At 43.2% G+C, this 19,959-nt stretch overlaps 1 protein-coding gene across 8 annotated transcripts in view; it reads left to right on the forward strand.

Annotated features, from left to right (window-relative positions):
* The first annotated feature begins 399 nt into the window (after positions 1 to 399).
* Positions 400 to 19,959, forward strand: part of IFT43 (intraflagellar transport 43) — a 130,246-nt gene continuing 110,686 nt past the window's right edge. Inside the window, exons 1-4 of one of the 8 annotated variants that reach the window (XM_064292777.1) lie at positions 547 to 613; positions 4,426 to 4,574; positions 5,398 to 5,490; positions 7,054 to 7,095. In XM_064292777.1, coding sequence (XP_064148847.1) covers positions 5,407 to 5,490; positions 7,054 to 7,095 — 126 coding nt within the window. In that variant the 5' untranslated portion in view covers positions 547 to 613; positions 4,426 to 4,574; positions 5,398 to 5,406. Of the gene's footprint in view, positions 614 to 771; positions 4,575 to 5,397; positions 5,491 to 7,053; positions 7,096 to 19,959 lie in introns of those variants that run through there. The other 7 variants (XM_064292774.1, XM_064292781.1, XM_064292779.1 and 4 more) reach the window with 7 other exon arrangements.

Raw genomic sequence — 19,959 nt, forward strand, 5'->3', positions numbered from 1 at the left:
GGACAGAGCAGAACTGCCCCGTAGGGTGGATTCAAACTGCTGACCTTTTGGTTAGAAGCGATAGCTCTTAACCACGACGCCGCCAGAGTTTCCAGTATATAATTGCTGTTAGTAGTTGTGATTTGCACTTAAGAACTGATGTATTTAAACTGAGCTACAAATGCAGTTTCTGAAGCCTAACATTTTTCATTGTCTAGCAGCCTTCTTGTTGTTAGGTGCCCCTGGAATCAAGAGTTCCGAGTTCAGAGAACTGCCCGATAGGTTTCCAAAGAGTGGCTGGTGGATTCGAACGTCCAACCCTTTGGTTAGCAGCCGAGCTCTTAACCACTACACCACCGGGACTCCAGGAACAGCCTTAACGAGACTTAACATCTAGAGGTTTCTTACAGAAGCCAATAAGACAGGATGAGGGAAGATTTGGTTTAAATTGGAGTGTGCTCACACAACCCAGTAATAATGCGGCTGCCCCTTTAAATCTTGGGATGCAGGGGCAGAGCCCTCCTCGGAGAAACCGTTGGGCCGCTCCGTTTCCCGGAAGTGACGTTGGCCAGCCGCAGGGATGGAGGACGTGCTGGACCTCGGCGAGGAGTGCCGTCGCGGCCCGGCCACCTCCGTGAGGACCGACGCGCAGGGCTTGGGGTCGGGATTTGGCGGGTGGGGAGGAGCCACCCCGCCGGCCTCGGCTTCCCCGAGGCGCCTCGGCCCGGCCCGCCCCAGGCGGCCTTGGCGGGCGAGCGGGACCCAGCCTGGCCGAGGCCGTGGAGGAGGCGGTCTCCCGCGCCCCGCCCCCGCCTGCGGGCGCGCCGCCGTGGCCGTGGGCTCTGCTTTCTCTAGAACCCTCTTCAAAAAGCAGAAGAGCGGTCGTCCTTCCGCCGGCCTGGGCACCGGGGGGGCGTTTCCCAGCCTCCTCCTCTTCTGTGGCTCCAGGACGGACTGATGAGACGGAGGGGCCCCGGGCACTGTCGCACTTGGCAGTCGTCCTGGAGCCTTCTCATTCTAGAAGTTCACGCCAAAACCTCACTGTTTAATGCGGGGAAGAAAGGCAGGCAGGGACCCATAGCCCCCACGGGGAGGTGGACGTTAGCTCCGTTTTACAGTTCAGGAAATTATAACGGGAGGAGTGGTTACTACCTACGTGCTTCAGGCACTTGCATTGAATATGTTTGGAAAGCATTTAGCAGTGCGTAAACCAAACCAAACCAAAGCCAGTGCCGTCAAGCCGATTCCGACTCATAGCAGTGCGTGGTAGCTGCTAAATTCTAGAAACGCTTCGCTGCTCTTGCTCCCGAGGCTGTGGTTTAGCCAAGGTGACAGTCAGTAAATGGAAAGCCTGGTGGCGTAGCGATCAAGCGTTGTGGCTGCTAACTAAAAGGTAGCAGTTCACATCCACTAGGCGCTCCTTGGAAACTCTATGGGGCGGTTCTAGTCTGTCCTGTAGGGTGACTATGAGTCGGAATCGACTCGACAGCAACGGGGGAGGGGGGATAGTAAATAACGGAGCTAGGCTCAAGAAAGGAGCCCTGGTGGCGCAGTGGTTTAGCGCTCTGCAGCTAACCGTTTCGGCGGGTTCAACCACCCAGCGAGACAAAGTCGGCTTCCTAAAGATTTATAGCCTTGGATACTCTGTGGGGCAGTTCTGCTCTGTCCTTACAGGGTCACTACCAGTGGGAATCCACCGGAGGGTTTGGTTTTGGGCTTAGATTGAAGACCCAAGTTCGGTGTTTCTCCTACTCCATCATAGCCTCCATCAAGCCTTTTAACCTTTAAAATTAGTTAAGATTTCATTCACTAGAAGGTTGGGCCACACCGCACATCTTTACTTTCTGCTTTGAAATCTGTGATTTGAAGTGCTTTGATAGCATTGAATGCCTTCCAAGGTGCTAGAAAGGCACACCTCTCTGAGGGAGCTGTAAGGGACTGGAGCGAATTGCCCAGAAGCAAGTTGCTTGAGGGACCAAGAATTATTTTAGGCTACCAGGCCTTTTTGATATGTAAACCTTTTTAGTACACGTTTGTGTACTAAATGTGGTTGTAGTTCACTCATTCTTTCACCAAATATTTATTGGGCCCTACTGGGTATTGGACATTATCCCAGGTGTTGGAAATCCAGCAGAGAATAAAACGAAGTCCTTGCCCTCAGGGGGCTTAAACAGACTATATATTTAAAAGACATAAAATCAGATAGTAGTTTTTATACCATTGTACCTGTGGATTTATACAGGGTCTTCTAAAAGTTAAAAATCTTAATAGATAGTAGGGGAAACCATCTGGAAACAGCACTTCTAAGTGCAAGATCATTGAATTTTTGTTTGTACAACCACTGTATGTAGTATGCCGTCTTCAGATACCGGATGCTTTGACTTGAAGAAGGGCAGCCATGGATGAAGGGGTGGAAATTGTCTGCCTTGAGAAGAAAAGAGCCACTTCTCAGAATGATTAGATTGTTTCCATCATCCCAGAAACCTGAATGATTGACGTGAGGAATTGAAGCGTAAACACTACATAAGGGTTTTTACACAGCTCCTGTGTCACCCTTTACAATTTATTGATATATTCAGTTCTTAAAACTGTGAAGTTGAAATTACAGCTTGGTATAGTAGAAAGATGAAGCCTTGGTGGTATAGTGGTTAAGATCTGCGGCTGCTAATCAAGAGGTTGGCAGTTCGAATCCACCAGGTGCTCCTTGGAAACCCTGTGGGGTAGTCCTACTCTATCCAGTAGAGTAGCTATGAGTTGGAATCTACTCGACGGCAATGTTTTTTTTGTTTGTTTGTTTGTAGTAGAGGGAACCCAGGATTTAAAGTCAGAAGAAGACTTTCCTCTTAGATTTCTGTCTGCTACTTAAGCACCCTCCTTTGTTTCCTCATCTGTAAAATAGTTTCAGTCCTAGTCCCTGCTACTGTGAGGATCAAGTGAGGCCACACCAAATGAGATCTAAAAACAATTATTGCTGGTTTTAAAAAGCAAACAAAAATAAATATTTCAACATCTCTTGGTCTGCTCAAGTAAAATTTTGTTGGTGGTGTTGTTAGGTGTCATCAAGTCGGTTCCGACTCATAACAACCCCCTATACGACACAATGAAACACTGCTCGGTCCTGTGCCATGCCCACAATCGTTGTTAATGCTTGAGCCCGTTGTTGCAGCCACTGTGTCAGTCCATCTCATCTTCCTCTTTTTCATTAACCCTGTACTTTACCAAGTATTCTCAAGGGACTGGTCTTTCCTGACAACATGTCCAAAGTACGTAAGGCATAGTCTCGCCATCCTTGCTTCCAAGGAGCATTCTGGTTGTACTTCTAAGACAGATTTGTTTGTTCTTTTGGCAGTCCATGGTATATTCAATATTCTTCACCAACACCACAATTCAATGGCATAAATTCTTCTGTCTTCCTTATTCATTGTCTAGCTTTCACGTGCATAGGATGCAATTGAAAATACCATGGCTTGGGTTAAGCACACCCTAGTCTCCAAGGTGATATCGTTGCTTTTCAACACTTTAAAGAGGTCTTTTGCAGCAGATTTGCCCAATGCAATGTATCTTTTGATTTCATGACTGCTGCTTCCATGGGTGTTGATTGTGGATCCAAGTAAAATGAAATCCTTGACAACTTCAATCTTTTCTCCATTTATCATGATGATGCTTATTGGTCCAGTTGTGAGGATTTTTGTTTTCTTTATGTTGAGGTGCAATCCATACTGAAGGCTGTGATCTTTGACCTTCATCAGTAAGCGTTTCAAGTCCTCTTCACTTTCAGCAAGCAAGGTTGTGTCATCTGCATAACGCAGGTTGTTAATGAGTCTTCTTCCCATCCTGATGCCCTGTTCTTCGTATAGTCCAGCTTTTGGTATTATTTGCTCAGCGTACAGATTGAATGGGTAAATAGGTATGGTGAAAGGATACAACGCTGATGCAGACCTTTCCTGACTTTAAATCACATAGTATCCCCTTGTTCTGGCCAAACAACTGCCTCTTGATCTATGTAAGGTTCCTCATGAGCACAATTAAGTGTTCTGAAATTTCCTATTCTTCCCAGTGTTACCCATAATTTTTTATGACCCACACAGTTGAATGCCAGAGCTTCCATTCCGGGAAGGCTTTGGGAAACACCAGCAAATGGTTTATTTGGTGACTCAGAATATGAAGTGCTGTGATTCCAAAGCTGGTAATCCCAAAATTCTTTCAATAGATTTCCCTGATTGTAAATGCAAATTTAATGAGTGTACAAGTCAAAGCAACTACTATCTGTATTTCTCTGGTTTGTTGGCATAGAATTTAGGAATCCTTTCCAAACACCTTTTTGATAATTTTATGCAAAGCTGCAGCTTTGAAATTAGGTCTTCCTAAAATTATGTATACCAGTTGCCATATATAGTTGATTCCAGTGAGTGCCCATTGATAATGCATCCTACTGCCAGCCAATAGGTTGGAGGTTCGAGTCCACCCAGAGGCGCTTCAGAAGAAAGACCTGGGGATCTGCTTCCAAAAACTCAGCCATCGAAGACCCTATGGAGCACAGTCCTGCTCTGACACACATGGGTCATCAAGAGTCAGCTCAGTGACAGCTAGTACTGGTAAAATCCTTTATATGCGTGTGGGTGCTTTGACTAGACCTTTCCCTGAGCGTGGGATGACGTCTCTGCCCATCCTGAGGAAGCCGTATTTCTGCGGGTAGAAAAGGGATTTTGCTTTTTTTTAGTCCATGTGGTACTTAAGGTTTTCATTGGCTAATTTTCAGAAGTAGATCACCAGGCCTTTCTTCCTAGACCGTAAGCTTTGCAGAAACTTGTCCGTCATGGGTGACCCTGATGGTATTTGAAATACTGGTGGCTTCCAGCATCATAGCAACACGTAAGCCACCACAGCACAATAAACAGGTGGTGTCTGGAATGCTCCCTAGAAGCAAGGATGGTGGAATTTCATCTTGCTTACTTGGGACATGTCATCAGGAAAGCCCAATCCTTAGAAAACAACATCGTGTTTAATAGAGGATCAGCAAGAATGAGGGAAGCTGTCAATGAGATGGATTAACACCATAGCCACAACAGTGGATTCATGTGTATCAAAGATCATGAAGATGGCGCAGGACTGGGCAACACGTTATTCTGTTAATACATAAGGCTGCCGTGAGTCGGAGCTGACTCGATGGCAGCTGACAGCGGCATGGTAGTTAAAGGAGAATCGTGTGACCGTTAACCCATGAGTCTCTTGTTCTCCTACCACATGGAACTGACTTCAGGGGCTTTGTTTGAGGATTTGGAGCATTTTCTAAGACTACATATCAAAGTTCTTCAAATCCCTTCCTCCACCATGTTTTCATAAATCCAGTCCTTGCTTACCTTCCCGGAGTTCTCACCCTCTTAGTGTCTCAAGCCATGTTTGGGTCTTTCTGTACAGGGTCCCAAGATGGGTCGCCGAGCTCAGCCGGAGTCAGCGCAGACTGAGAATCAATTCAGTGGCAAGAACTCCTCTTTGACTTTGACTGGAGAGGTGGGTGCTAAAAAAACATCTTAATGAGCAAGAGTTTGGTATTCTGTATTTCTTTTTAATGCCAGCCTCCCGTCTTGATTTGGAAATTCCCTCCTTTGGCATTTGTCCTATTAGCAGAAAACGAAAGAGGCGTGCTGGTAACACTAAGGTTGGATTACACAACTGGACATTGGCTCTTAGTGGTGACCTGCATGTGTACATTTTTCATGCAGGAAGGGAGTCAGTACTAGCCTTACTTTCTTGGAAACTCTTCCTGGTGACCTGGAATTACGGGAATTTGTCCATCATCTTTATGGAGGGTGGGTAATCCTCTTGAGCAGTACCATCAATGCCAGGGCACTGTTCCATTTCTGCCCATAAGAAGACGGTTAAAGTTGTGGCAGTTTACTCAGCCCCTTTCTTTAGTCTTTTTGAAAATAAATTTGCCCTTTTCAAGATGCAGCCTCAGGGCCATCTTCTCTGTCAGCTGTTCCCTAACTTCTCCAGGCAGACTTAAGACTTCTTCCTCTCAGTTTCCATAATACCTAGCATAGAACATTTTACATTATATGTTAACTGTCTGTTTATATGTCTGTCTGCCCGTCTAGACGGTTCCCAACAGCAGGAAGCCTGGCATGTCTAGTTTGTTGGCCCATAGTAGGTTTACAGCAGGTGAAGGGACCCACACTAAAAAATTTAAAGGGCTAGGTAGGTAAAATAAATGAAGGGCGCATAGGCAAAATGTGCTAGGCGCGAGACACAGACACACTTTACTTATATATCAAATATGTAGGAATTTCTACTTTGAGAGGAAATCAGTGCTCCATTTTCTTAAGCTGTCCACATTCCCCTCAATTTATCTTTTATATTCTCATTTACAATGGGGTATGGAGAATAATTTCTCTACTCTTAAGATAACAACTATACCAGCTCAGAGAAACTGACAGCTTACCTTTGGCCTCATTGCCTAGAGACAGTAGGTAGTGGGGTAGAGATGGGGGGAACAAGAAACTAGGGCACATGCCCCTTCTAAAGGGGCCAAATGTTACGTAGTTGCAGCTGGTTGATGCTGTGGAGAACACAGGCCCAGTTTTGTTAGAACTCCTGATTTTTCAAGAGATACTGACAGTCTAAAATTTTACTTGAAAGCAACAGAATTTTAGAGGTTAAAAAACCAAAACTCATTGCTGTTAAGTCGATTCTGACTCATAGTGACCCTACAGAACAGTGTAGAACTGCTCTGTGGGGTTTCCAAGGCTGTAAATCTTTATGGAAGCAGATTGCCACATCTCCTTCCTGTGCAGTGGCTGGTGGGTTCAAACTACCAACCTTTGGGTTAGAAGCCAACGGTTAACCACTGTGTGATCAGGGCTCCTTTTTTAGAGGTAAGCAACTCATTATAAAAATTAAAACCCTGTGTGGGTTAGATTTGACCTGAGAGTTATCAGGTTGTGACTTTGGCCACAGAACCTCCATTTTAGTACTTATTGTATTCTCATTATTTACATATCTGACTCTCTGATAACAAGGTGAGTTGGAAGGCAGGGGTTGTGTCTAATCATTGTACTCTATTGCCTATCGCAGTGCCTGGCACAGAACAGACTGCAGTTGACACTACATAGTGAGGTAGGTGAAGTACATAGTGTGTGATGAGGCCTGTTAGAAGCTGAGTAAGAGCTACAGGGTGGGGGGTGGGCAGATAGTAAGGCATTGAGGGCACAGTTTTGGGGGATGGTGGCATAATGTAGGAAGATGGTGAAAGAAGATATACCAGACCCAACTCTGGATCTCAAGGAGCTTGAACTGCAGTTATGTATACCTTTAATGACAAAATGGAAAAGCAAATGACTGGGTTAACGGAAGCCTACTCTTGGCCTTTGGCCACTTTAGCCTATCCCATGACAGATCTAGGAGGATCCATCCCAGTACAAATCATTACCTCAACAAATATTTATTGAAGTTTATTGTGTGTCAGTCACCATTTTAGGTGCATGGCATATTTCAGTGAACAAAGGAAACAAGATCCCCTGCCATAATGAAACTTCCATTCTAGTGAGCATTGGCAAGGAAGACTAAGAGTCTACTTAATTGTAAAGAGGATCATAACCAGTGGTTAGGTGAGTGGGCCTCTGATGGGCCAAGATATTCTAGAATGAGCTGATCAGGCCTTGAAACCCTAGTGTGAGCCCCGTACCAACTCACTTCCCGGGCTGAGGTCATAGGCACTGCTCCCCTGCCTGTCCCCTCCTATGTGGTTCCCTGGCAGGAGCTGGTGCTATAGGCATGTAACTTCAGAGTCACGGTGTAGTGAACCCTGCAGAGTTTCATCTTTTTAGGAATGTCTACTCATTTCCCCCAAAGACACTTATCTTTTTTTATTCTGGGTCTTAGCATTTTTACGGGAGAACGTAATGAAAAGTCATTCTGGTCCTCATCCAACGGGTGCCTCTGAAAGCAAAATGCCAGGCGGGATTCCAGGGTCCCGTCTCTTCCTGGGTCAAGTGGAGTTGAAAGCGGTGTGGGGAGCCTCCCATGGGGCCGGATGCTCACTGTGCTGTGTGGGACTTTTTGGCTGCTTTTTTCTAAAATTAGATCCCAAAACTGTGTGTGTGCCCGTTTATATTCCAGTCCTGAGTGTATTACTTGGTATGTTTATTTTTGTCCTCTTCCTGACTATATATTCTAGGATGAAGATAACCATGAAGAGGTAAATATGTACCTGGGGCTATTAGGCATACCATTTACTTTAGAGTTGAGTGGAAATTGGTTCACACAAATGATTATTTTAAAGCCAGGTGGTAGAGTTGGGAGCTCTGGTGAAAGAAGCAGAGAAGTGTCTGCTGGAAGAGAGAGAACACACAGGACTTGGCATTGGAGGACTGGGCCTTGAGGCTGGGCTCTCCTAATTGCCTGGATCTTGAGCAAGTCCACTGATGTCTCTAATCTGCCATCTCTATTGGGAAAATGGTAATAACAATAACACCAGGTTGATGTGGGATTAAAGAAAATATGCATTTAAAGGACATTAATAAATTGTAAAACACTATAACATTTATTCAATAAATTAGTGAATAGATAAATATTTGGCCAGTGCTTTACTGTTTTTTTACTGTTTTTATGAAAGGGTAGCAAAGAAAGAGTTTCTCTTAGAACTGATGTGGAAGTCCTGAAAGGCTCATTTATCTGTAGGTTGACTACTGATCAGGAGAGGAGTGTGTAGCTTCCTGGTTTCAGTAGGTATTCTGTATGAGTAAAGAATATTCCTTGTGGCCTTGGAGTCATTCAGGCCTAGGTTGAAATCCTGGCTCTGCTGCACATTACCCCTGTGACTCTGAGCAAGTTGCTTAACTTCTCTAAGCCTCAGTGTTTTCATTTGTAAAACAGAGATTGTAATATAACCTCATTTATAGAGTGACTAGAAAGAAAAAATGAAATAATATAGGTAAAGCTCTTAACACGATATCTGACTCACACATACTCAGTAGGTTGCCAGCCATTATTATTTCTCTAGCACTTGGGTGTTTTTTATTTTTATATACCTGTATAAAACCTAAAAACCAAACTCACTGCCATGAACTCAACCGACTTATAGCCGCCCTATAGGACAGAATAGAACTGCCCCATAGGGTTTCCAAGGCCATAATCTTTACAGAAGCAGACTGGCACATCTTTCTCCCATGGAATGGCTGGTGGCTTTGAACCACCAACCTCTTGGTTAGCAACTGAGTGCTTAACCACTATGTCACCAGGGCTTTTTATATGTCTGTACTATAACTCAATACTAAGGCACAGTGGGAAATGCCGTACTGGCATTCCCACATGGCAGCAGTTGGCCAGAACTGGTGATGGTGCTTGCTTATCTGAGGCCTACCCTCTCCAGTTCACCACTTCTTTCTGTAATACACCCGATCAGATTTACTCAACTGTGTGATCTACCTGGTTCCTGTTTCTACTCAGTGCCGTTTTAGGATGGATTGATTTTTCGGTACCTTTCTATATTTGGCTACAGGCGGCAGAAACTCAACTCTGGTAATTTAATCAAACAGATTTTTCTCACATAGCAAGAAGTCCAGTGGTGGGCAGAGCAGGGCAGGCGCAGTCACTGGAGGATGGCCTGCATTGCCGTAGCTGCTTCCCGCTTCGTGCTTTGTCATCAGAGCTTGGACTTTGGTTCTTGTGGTTGTAAGATGGCTGGTCCTCTCCAGATCTGCATTCCAGGTGGGAAGATGGGGGGTAGTTGAAGAGTTCAAGGTTTATGCCAACTAAGTGTGCCCCCTTATTATGAAGAGAATGGTAACCAGAGACTTCGGCAAGCAGGCTTCTAGTTACATTTCATTGATCAGAACTGGGTTTTACAGCCACCTTAAGTTTCAAGGGAGTTTTTAACTGGGCACAATGCTGCACCCAAAGAATTGGGGCTTCCTACTAAGGAAGAAGAGGAGAATGGCTACTGAGTAGGAGATTCACAACTGACATGTTAAAAAAAATTTAATAGAATTTATACAAAGGTATTTTTCTTAGGCTTGGGGTATGAAAGGAAAGAAGCATTTTTAGTAGCTAAAAAAAATTCACATTGTTTTCCAGTTTTCTAATTTAAAATTGTGTAGTTTAGTAAAAAAAAATTATGCCCTGAAGCTCCAGGATACTTAGTTGAGTTGCTTGTGTGACTCTTCTTGATCTTTCCTTCTGGTCACCTTCGTAACCCCTTAGGGCATTCTACGTAGAGAATGTCTCTGGTTCAGGACAGCTAGTTAAACTCTTCCTCTCTGAGAGAATAGGAAATGTCTCTCTGTTTGCTTGGTTATTCTATGATAAATTTTCAGGAACTTTAACTACCTAATTTTCCTGGTTAACCGTAAAGATGAACTCTTCATGTAGTTTACTGGCTCAGCGTTGGTTAGAGTGGTACTTTCTTCATAAGGATACCACGAAGCTCAGATAAGGTAATACGTGTAAAGTGCTTAGCGCTGTGCCCTGCACGCAGGAACCGCTCAAGAAGTGGTGAGCACTAAGAAAGTTTATGATGACACTTTTAACAATTAAGGTTGGTATTACAGTTATTGAGGATGTTGCTGGAAGACGAGTGTTTACATGTCTGCAATGTGTAGCTTGCTCTGGGCGAGCAGCTCTGAGAGTTAAACCGAATCTCTGGCAGAGCCTTCAACAGCAGTTCATTGAAATGGTTCTGGTCTCACGCAGCAGCTCCTTCACCAAAACCCCGGACACTTTTTACAATAAAGTTACAGTGTACTGAGTGCAGGAAAAGCAGTCTTTGGCAGAGCCTCTCCAGGGATGGCCTCTCTTCTGGATGAGCGTTTCTCATTTGGGTCTGGACTGCTTTTTAACTTAGCTTTTATTTTGCTAATTAAAAAAAACAGCAATTTAATTATAGCTTATATTGTAATAATTGTGGTCTGTTAATTACATGCAGTATTCTGTTTAAACTTGTGATAGCTCTTGAAGTAGGTACTGTTAGTATCTCATTTTTAGCCCTGAGGACACTGAGACCTTCAGAGGTTGGATAACTTGTCCAGAGTCATTCAGCTAACCTCTGACTCTACTCAAGTCTCTCACTCTAGCCGGGTCTGACCTCTCCTACCCGCCAAACAGGTAGATGCACAGACTTCTCAGGAGAGAAGAGGCTTTTGGAGCGAGCAGAGAGACTTTTGGGTTATTCTATTAGAATTCTTTTGAAATGGGAGTAAGTTCTCGCTTGAACACCCTTGTTCATCCAGTTGTCCGTTGAATTGCTTGAGTCACAGCTGCTACTTTTCTCTTGCCCCATCATCTCTGTTCCTCCAAGGACACAGAACTGAAAGTTAGCCAGATTCTCTAGCAGGAATCTGAGAAATGTTGCTGGGCTCTTGTTCCCAAATTAGGCCAATTTCCTCATCCCCCAACAGCTCCCCTCAGCTGGAGCTCCCTTGGCGCTCTGCATTACGTCTCTTGCCCTCCGCCTGTTCCCTGACTGGCCTGCCAATCAAGCAGTTATTTTCAGCCCAATAGGGTTATCTGCTGACCCTTTTTGGTGGCATTTTTCTTCTTTCTCACAAAAATAACTTTCCTGATTGGTCACATTTTTCAGCCTTTTTCGTAGTCCCTCTCTAATTGGCTGGATTGAATGATGCCTCTGATAACGTTGTCGAAGAGAGATGCAGGGAATTTGATGTGGAACTGTTCATAAGGAATGTGTTTTCCACACTTCATATTTATGTCATGCTTTGCGTGCTTCAGTTTGGAACTCTCCCTTGGGGTGGGCAGATGTGCATCACTGACCCATCCCAGGGGCTGGCTGCTGTGTGGGAGGAAATGTCTCAGGCTAGAGCCTGTGACTGGAAATGAGCATCTAGAGATTCTCCCCTAGTGCTAGCTCAGGCTCTTTCAGTGTCCCCGTGCAATGCACATTAATAGCCTATCGGTTAAGCAGAGAATCATTCTTGCTGGCTTCTTACAAGTCCTGGAGTGAAAGCTGGTGTTATAGAGCACTTGAAGAGTCTCTTCCTCACCTATAAAAAAATAAATGAGAAATACACGTGAAGCACTCAACCCAGTGCCTGACACATGATAAGTACCCTGTAAAGTTAGCTATTGTTATTCATCTACACAATCTGAGAAGTAGAAAGGATTATCATTTTACCTGTAATCACAGCTGCGCCAATGACTACATGTGTATCCCTGGACAAGTTACTTAACCACACTAAGCCTGTTTCCTCATCTGTTACATGGAGCTGGTAGTACCTGTGTGATAGGGTCTTTGGAGGATTTAAATAAGGTAATATATAAACAGTACCTAAAAAAAAAAAAAATTTTTTTTTAGTAGAACAGTGCCTGACACATACTATTACTGTCATTATCTGTGTCACGTGAGAATCAGAAAGTGTCAGTTTACAGTAAATGGAATTCTGTTAAAGATAAGGAGATACTAATATTTCATAGAACCAGATTTAACTGGCCTTTAAGGCAAAAAAAAAAAAATTTGTGTGAGGAGTGCTTTTGGTGGAATTTTTTTTGCCACTTGAGACCTATTTTATTTGTCCCCTCTAGTAGCATTTCTGCCTATGCCATTGACCAGTTGTATGCCAGCACCTTTCTGTCTTCTTTCTAAAACCCAGCCCTGTATGTAGCATTTGGCAGCCTTTCCAAAGAATTCTAAGCTGCTGACCTATGTCATTTTGTCATTCTGGGGGCATGTGGGTAGAAAATGAGAACAGGAATGACTTTGGTGACCTCTGGGACCATGGAGCACAGGCTTACCACCCATCAGTTCATTCACCTACAAAACTCAGTAGAGCATTCTATGCCAAGCATTGTGCCTGGATCTGGAAATACAGTGATGAACCAGGCATGCTCTCTGGACTCTAGAACTTTGATTTTTCAGAGAAGTGCCATGGTTGGGGGCGAACACAGAGTGATGTAGGGGTAGCACATGGAGCCTGTTTTACTTTTGGGGGTGCCTGGAAAGGTAGTCCAGGAAGGAATCATGGTTTGCTTGAGACCTGAAAGACGAGTAGAAATTAGACCAGGGAAGATGGGTGGGGGGAGAACATTCCAAGTAGAGGAGTAAGCATGTGCCAAGCCCCAGAGGTGAGGGCGAGAGTGTGGCGTGGTGGATTTCTTACTGGAGCAGTTGGCCATACATGGGATGCAGTGGTGGTCATCAGTGATTTTGCAAGTAACAAAAAGGTTTACAAATACTCAAAAACAAACTCCCTTGCCTTTTTTGATAAGCCATATGTGACCGACATTTGTTATATGATGCTGAAATAATTGGTAATGTTATGAGAACTGGGCAGTGATTTTTTAATATTTTTCCAGTCTTTGATTGCTGGACCTTGAATCCAGCCATTAAACTTCTCTTGATGCGTTTGTGTTTACTGGTCAGGAAAGCTTCAGAGGTGTGCTCAGGCACGCTGTTGATGATTTGGAACTAACTCTCCTGATTGATCCTTTATAAGGGGCTGAGTTGATCAGTAATTTGTAGTGTTCATAATTCACTTATGTCCTACAAATTCTTAGCTTCCTTTAGTATAGATTGCTACAGTAACCCTAAGAGAGAAACCTACCCCTTTCTGTCTTTTATGAAGTGACATTGAATTTAATCATGATCTGATAAGATTTAGAAAATGTTTTCTTTTCACAAAATAAGAGACTAAGTCACTCAGATACTACTAATTACAAGTATATGCCACCTGCTTAATGGAAACAAGTATAAATGAATCAATGCCTATTACTGCATTGCTTCAAGAAAGATGAGAACTCCGAGCTTGGACTTCTCAGCATCCCTGTTATGCACTGGAAGAACAGACATGATTTAACAACCACAAGCCATATCCGCTTATGACCCATTCTAAACGACTTCTCAGATTCCATTGGAATACGGGAATTTGGTTTGACTCCTGTTTGGAGTAAGTAGACTACTGGCTTGTGTTCAGAAACCTGTTTTGGTATGTGAAAATTTTCAGGGTAATGATACTTGTGCTGTAATGAGAATTGACTTCTATTCAGGTGAACTTCCCAGAGCAAGGACTTCTGAGAATCTAACATTCTGTTAGGAAAAAAAAAATTGGGAATTCGAGAAATGGTTTAAGCCACCATCATCTCACCTGGATTGTTGCAGTCGCCTCAACACTTGTCTCTCCGCTTACATTCCTGTCCTCCTACAGTTCACCCAGAGTGGTCTTGTAGAAACGTACATGAGCCATTTCATACTCATGCCCAGAACCCTTTAATGGGTGCTATTGCACTTAGGATACAAAATCCCAAATCCTTAACTTGACCCTGTGTGATTTGGGTCTTGCCTACGTGTCAAGCCCCATTTCACACCTGCCACCTTGTCCAGTCACACTGAGCTCTTAACTTTGTTCTTGCAGTTCCTTTTGCCTAGAATACTCACCCCTACTCTTTACTGGACTGACTCCTGTGTGTCCTTCAGGTTCAGCTTAAATACCACTTCTTTAAAAAAAAAATAACACCCTCTAATCTAAGGTCCGTTTATTATACTCTTCTAGCATTTTTTACTTTTCCTCTGTTGTCCCAGTTATAGGTTGTAACTATATATTTGTGCAGTTATTTAGCTCCATCTCCCCCACTAATTGCAAGCTACAAAAGTACCTGTTCTTTGTCCCCAGAACCAGGCACTTTGTGGGTCCTCAGTCAGTACTCGTTAAATGAATGAGGAACAGGTGTGGGGGACGTGTCAGTTTGAGGTGCCTGTGACATCAACACAGGGAGATGTCTGGGAGAGTTGGGCATGTGGGACTGGTGCTCTGGATCAGGCTCTGGGCTGGAGAGAGATTTGGAAATCGTTAGCTTTGAGGTGGGAAACGGGCACCCAGCTATGTGAGAGTTTCTAGAGCAAGAAGAGAAGAGTGCCTAGGACAGAACCTGAGGGACAGCTAAAGAAGAGCTCTCAAAAGGAGATTGAGGAGGAGTGGCTAGAGGGTGAGAGGAAATCCAGACATCTGTGGTGTCAAGAAGCCAAGATAATAGAGTCAAGAAGGAAGAATGGCCAACAATGCTTGATGCCACCAAGAGGGACCAAGTGAGGCCCAAGCTGGGTCTGTTGGATTTAGCAGTAAGAGGGACCTCTAGTTTCAGTGGTGCAGTCAGAGAGCCATGTATATGTGACATCATGCCACACACAGTAGATTCTCAGTAAATATTTGAATTTGGTGAACAGATTATGGCATGTGTGCACTTACCGTCAGATACAAAAGGCTTCCTAGTGTCTCTGTCTCTTTCTCTTATTGGGCCTGTTTTTTCTTTTTCCTCCTTAGTTCTCTTTTTTCCTGCAGTTCTTCCTGTTTTTTCTCTTAACTGGTGATAACAGAGAGCTTGTTCTTCCATACTCCTTTTGTCCATCTATTTATATGTATTTTTATTGACATATTTATGAATAGAATTTTATTTATTCACTTATTTATCCCATGTTTAATATATGCTTTCCCCTACAAAAATGAGTAAGATAACTTCATATTCTAGTTGGGGAACTACATACTTAGACAAAAATATTATACTAGTTAAGTAGGATCAGAATGGGAACACAGGGAGCAACTAACTCTACATGGGCATTAGGAAAGGCTCCCTAAAGGAAGTGACTTTTGAGGTGGGTTGAAATGAATGAGTAGGGATTTTCTAATGAGAGGGAGGGTCCATCTTAGAAAAAGACATTTCTGGCAGTGGAAAAAGCCTATCCTAAGGAGCCCTGGTGGTGCAGTGCTTAAGTGCTCGGCCGCTAACCAAAAGGTTGAAAGAACCCACCAATTGCTCCATGGAAAAAAAGGTGTAACGGTCTGCTTCCGTAAGGATTACAGCCTTGGAAACCCTATGGGGCAGTTCTACCTTGTCCTATAGGGTCGCTATGAGTGGGAATCAACTTGAGGGCAATGGGTTAAGGCATGGCATGGCAAAGGTGCCTGGTGTTTTCAGAATGGTGAGCAGTGTAGTATATTGTGGAGCATAGGCCTTGTGTTCAAGTGGAGGAATTTGGATTTATTTCGTACATTGTAGGAAGCCCACAAAGATTTAAAAGCAGAGAATAACGTTACTGACTTTGTTTTCTAGGAAGATAAATCTGTCGGCTCCATGGAAGATAGTCTAGAATGGGGAGAGATTGTTGGCAGGAAGACCAGTAGGAGGCAGTTGGCAGAATCCTGTGAGATGATTAGGCATGAGCTGAGGCTCCGTTCCCAAACTTCACGCATTCACAGATTTATTCATTTACAGTGTTTGCTATCCATCTACCACTTACTATTAATTTTTTTGTTTAAATCAGCTCATCTTTTGTGTGTAAATACATCCATTCTAAAATGAAACTTCATCCATGAAAGTACAGTTTGTGATGTTTTTAGGTGCCGTTGAGTCAGTTCCAACTCAAAGTGACCCTATGTACAACAGAACAAAACCCTGCCTGGGCTTGTGCCATCCTCACAATGGCATTGTTGCAGCCACTGTGTCAGTCCATCTCGTTGAGGGTCTTCCTCTTTTTCACTAACCCTCTACATAATGTCCTTCTCCAGGGACTGGTCCCTCCTGGTAACATGTCCAAAGTACATGAGATGAAGTCTCACCATCTTCACTTCCAAGGAACACTATGGTGGTACTTTTTCCAAGTCAGACAGTTCGTGATAGTTACATTTTTTCTAATACACACTAAAATACATGAATGACTTTTTTATAAAAAGCACATCCATGTTCCACCTCTAGTCATCTTCTTTACACCAGTGGTATATGTACCTTACTTTGGGGAACAAACTAAAATGTAACAGAGGGGTTGAAAAGGAGAGGTCAGTCCCAAGAGACATTTTTGAGGGAATGTAGATAGGAAGTAGGAACAAATTGGATGTGGAGGTTAGAGAGAAGAATCTGAGGTTGAGCCCATTTGTAGCTTAAAAGATGGATTAGATAATGACGTTTTTGAGACTGAGATTTTGAGTCTGGGCAGTGGGAAGCAGAGTGGGGAAACAAGATAATTATTTCAATTTTGGGCATGTTGAATTTGAGTTACCTCAGGATTTTGAAAATGGTCTGTCAAACAGTTGAAAGTTTGGTCTGGATCTTAAGGGAGGAAGTTGAAAACTAGTGATAACAGATGTGGGGGGTCCTTAGTATATATTCTGGAACGTATAGGATGGATTTCTGATTCCTTTGTGTAACACATAGGCCCTTCATGATCTCTACCCACTCACCACTGCCGTCGAGTGGATTCCGACTCATATTGACCCTATAGGACAGAGTAGAACTGCACCATCATGATCTCTAGGTGTTGTAAATGTGTTAGGGTTTTGAGCAGAAAAGAGAGATTGTCAGATTTGCATTTTAGAAGGCAACAATTGAACAGTGATGGATCCAGTTTTTTTTTTTTTAAATATAATTTGGGGATCTTCTTTAAGAAAAGTAATTATAAAATTATGAATTCAGAATCAGATATGAAAGTGAATACTTAAAATGAGAAAAGATTCCACAGCTGAATTACTGGAGCCTGGGATAATCAGATGCCTTCTGGTTGGGTAGTTTATCAGAAATGCTTACATAGAAATACATATATGCTTGTTGAAACCTTGCTTCCCCTTCCATCTGGAACACTCTGTAATTCCCAGGGACCCAGGTAGGTATATAGTATAGATTAGAGGAGGTTGAGACTGGAGGTAGGGAGGCCACATAAGGGAAGACTGCTAAAGGAAGTCAGAACATAAACTTGTTAAGCCTTAGTTTGCGTGGTTGCACAATTACAGGCAACATTCCTCAGCAGACTGGGCATTGATGTGGTGAAAGCAAATGATTGGCTTGATCCAGGTTTTGGGGGTCTGGAATAAATGTAGTAAAAAGGCAAGGGGATGAGTTGTTTGGGTGCATGATGTGATGAAAATGGGGAGTGATTTAGGTTGATAGGGAAGGAAGTGAAGACAGGAGGAAGTTGTTAGATAAGAAGGGGAGGAGAGGAGATTCAGAGGTATTTCAGACATAGAGCAGTTCCAGGTTATAATGAGTTTGAAAAAGTAGCAAGGTCATTGGGATTTAAGGGGCTATGAGGCTAAGCATTAGGTGAGTTATTCATGTGAACGTTGACTTTGCTTAGAATGATGAGATTTGTGGAGAGGGAGCCAGGTGTCAAATTTATGGTGAATGTTTTCTCAGGCAGTTTTTTGTGAAAGGGGTGAAGTAGGAAAGAAAGGTGGTGTAGCTGCACAGTATGAGTTTCAAAAGAAGTGTTCCATAACTGGAAGAGTAATGGTCTAGAAGAGCTTTAGGAAATAAGAATATTATCTTGGGACCCTGGTTTGTGGGGTTTGAAAGAATGAACAGGCTCTACTTGAAATAATTACAGGAGAAATAAAGTCTGTGAGGGGAAAGCCAGGATTTAGGAGAGTTGTGGAGATAGAGTGTGCTGTGAATAGAGAAATCTTATCTGTCTAGGAACTATAAGATTGTGATCAGAAAGCCTCATTGAAATCATTAGTTAGGCTAGATTTCTTCTCATTATGTGTCATGTCAATAATTACTGAGGAGCAGAATGATAGTAAAATATTCCTTTGATAATGATGCTTTACAGGAAAAGAGTACTGACTGATGTTGAATGTCATTAGTGATAGACCAAAACATTTCTGGTCACATGCCTTTACCTAGTATAATAGAGAGTTATGCCGCTGTGTTTAGGCAGTTGCTTTAGATTTCATTTTAATCCCTCTATTGGCTTTTTACTCATAGCAACCCTCTAGGACAGAGTAGAACTGCCCTATAGAGTTTCCAAGGAGCGCCTGGCAGATTTGAACTGCCGATCCTTTGGTTAGCAGCAGTAGCACTTACCCACTATGCCACTATAGGGTCACTGTGAGTCGGAATCGACTCAGCGGCACTGGGTTTGGTTTTTTTTTTATTGGCTTTTTAAGGAGCCCTGGTGGCACAGTGGTTAAAGTACTCAGCTGTTAAGTAAAAGGTTGGTGTTTCGAACCCACCAGCCACTCTGTGGGAGAAAGATGTGGCAGTCTACTTCTGTAAAGATTTTTAGCCTTGGAAACCCTGTGAGGCAGTTCTGCTCTGTCCTTATAAGATCACTGTGAGTTGGAATTGACTTGATGGCAGTGGGTTTGGGTTTTCATTGGCTTTTTAGGTATACCTTTTTATTTTTTTAGTGGATGGCCTAGGGATTGGAATACGAATCCTTAACCTATCACTGACATCTGTGTAGCGTTAATATCAAGGCTTCCAACCAGTTCTTCCTGGTTCAGTCATGGTCATATTAAAAATTGAGTGAACAGAAACGGTAATTGGAGTGGGAGAAGTGACGGGTCAAAGCCCTGCGAGAAATGTAATCTCCCTTAGAAAACAAGGGCAGCATGTGCGTTGCATAGCAGCCAGATCTCTGGCCCATTGGCTTTTAAGCAGAGACGGAAACAGTGGAGCCCTGCTCAAAGATGGTGGCTGACCGTGCTGCTTTGAATGTGTGTCAGTCTCTACAGGCCTGCCAGTAATCCAAAGTCATGCATCAGGTTCCTGAAAGAGTTCACTATGCCTCTCCCGAGTCTCCCATTCCAGGGCTTCAACTCGTAATTTTTCCTGTTCTGGTTACCGTTCCAGAGTACCCAAATTATAAAAATGCAGGTCTGTTCTGGCTTCGCTTCCTCAGCCATGAATGAACTGGTTCGAAGCCCTGGTTACTATTATATCAAGTCACATAGAATGTGAGAACATTGTAACAGTGTAAGTCCATTTATCCCCTATCATCCTTCCATCCTTTGTGCTATTGATGTTATATATATATGTGTGTATATAGATATATATTTATTTTTTATTTTGTTTATATACACAGCAAAACATACACCAATTTCAGTTTCTACATGTGCAGTTCAGTGACATTGATTATATTCTTTGAGCTGTGCAACCATTCTCAGCCTCCTTTTCTGAGTTATTCCTCCCCCATTCACATAAACTCACTACCCCCTCAGGTTGGTGTCACATATTTTAAACATGCATGTGTTATAAACCCCATAA

Source organism: Loxodonta africana, chromosome 10, assembly GCF_030014295.1.
Source record: "Loxodonta africana isolate mLoxAfr1 chromosome 10, mLoxAfr1.hap2, whole genome shotgun sequence".
Taxonomy (NCBI): Eukaryota; Metazoa; Chordata; class Mammalia; order Proboscidea; family Elephantidae; genus Loxodonta; species Loxodonta africana.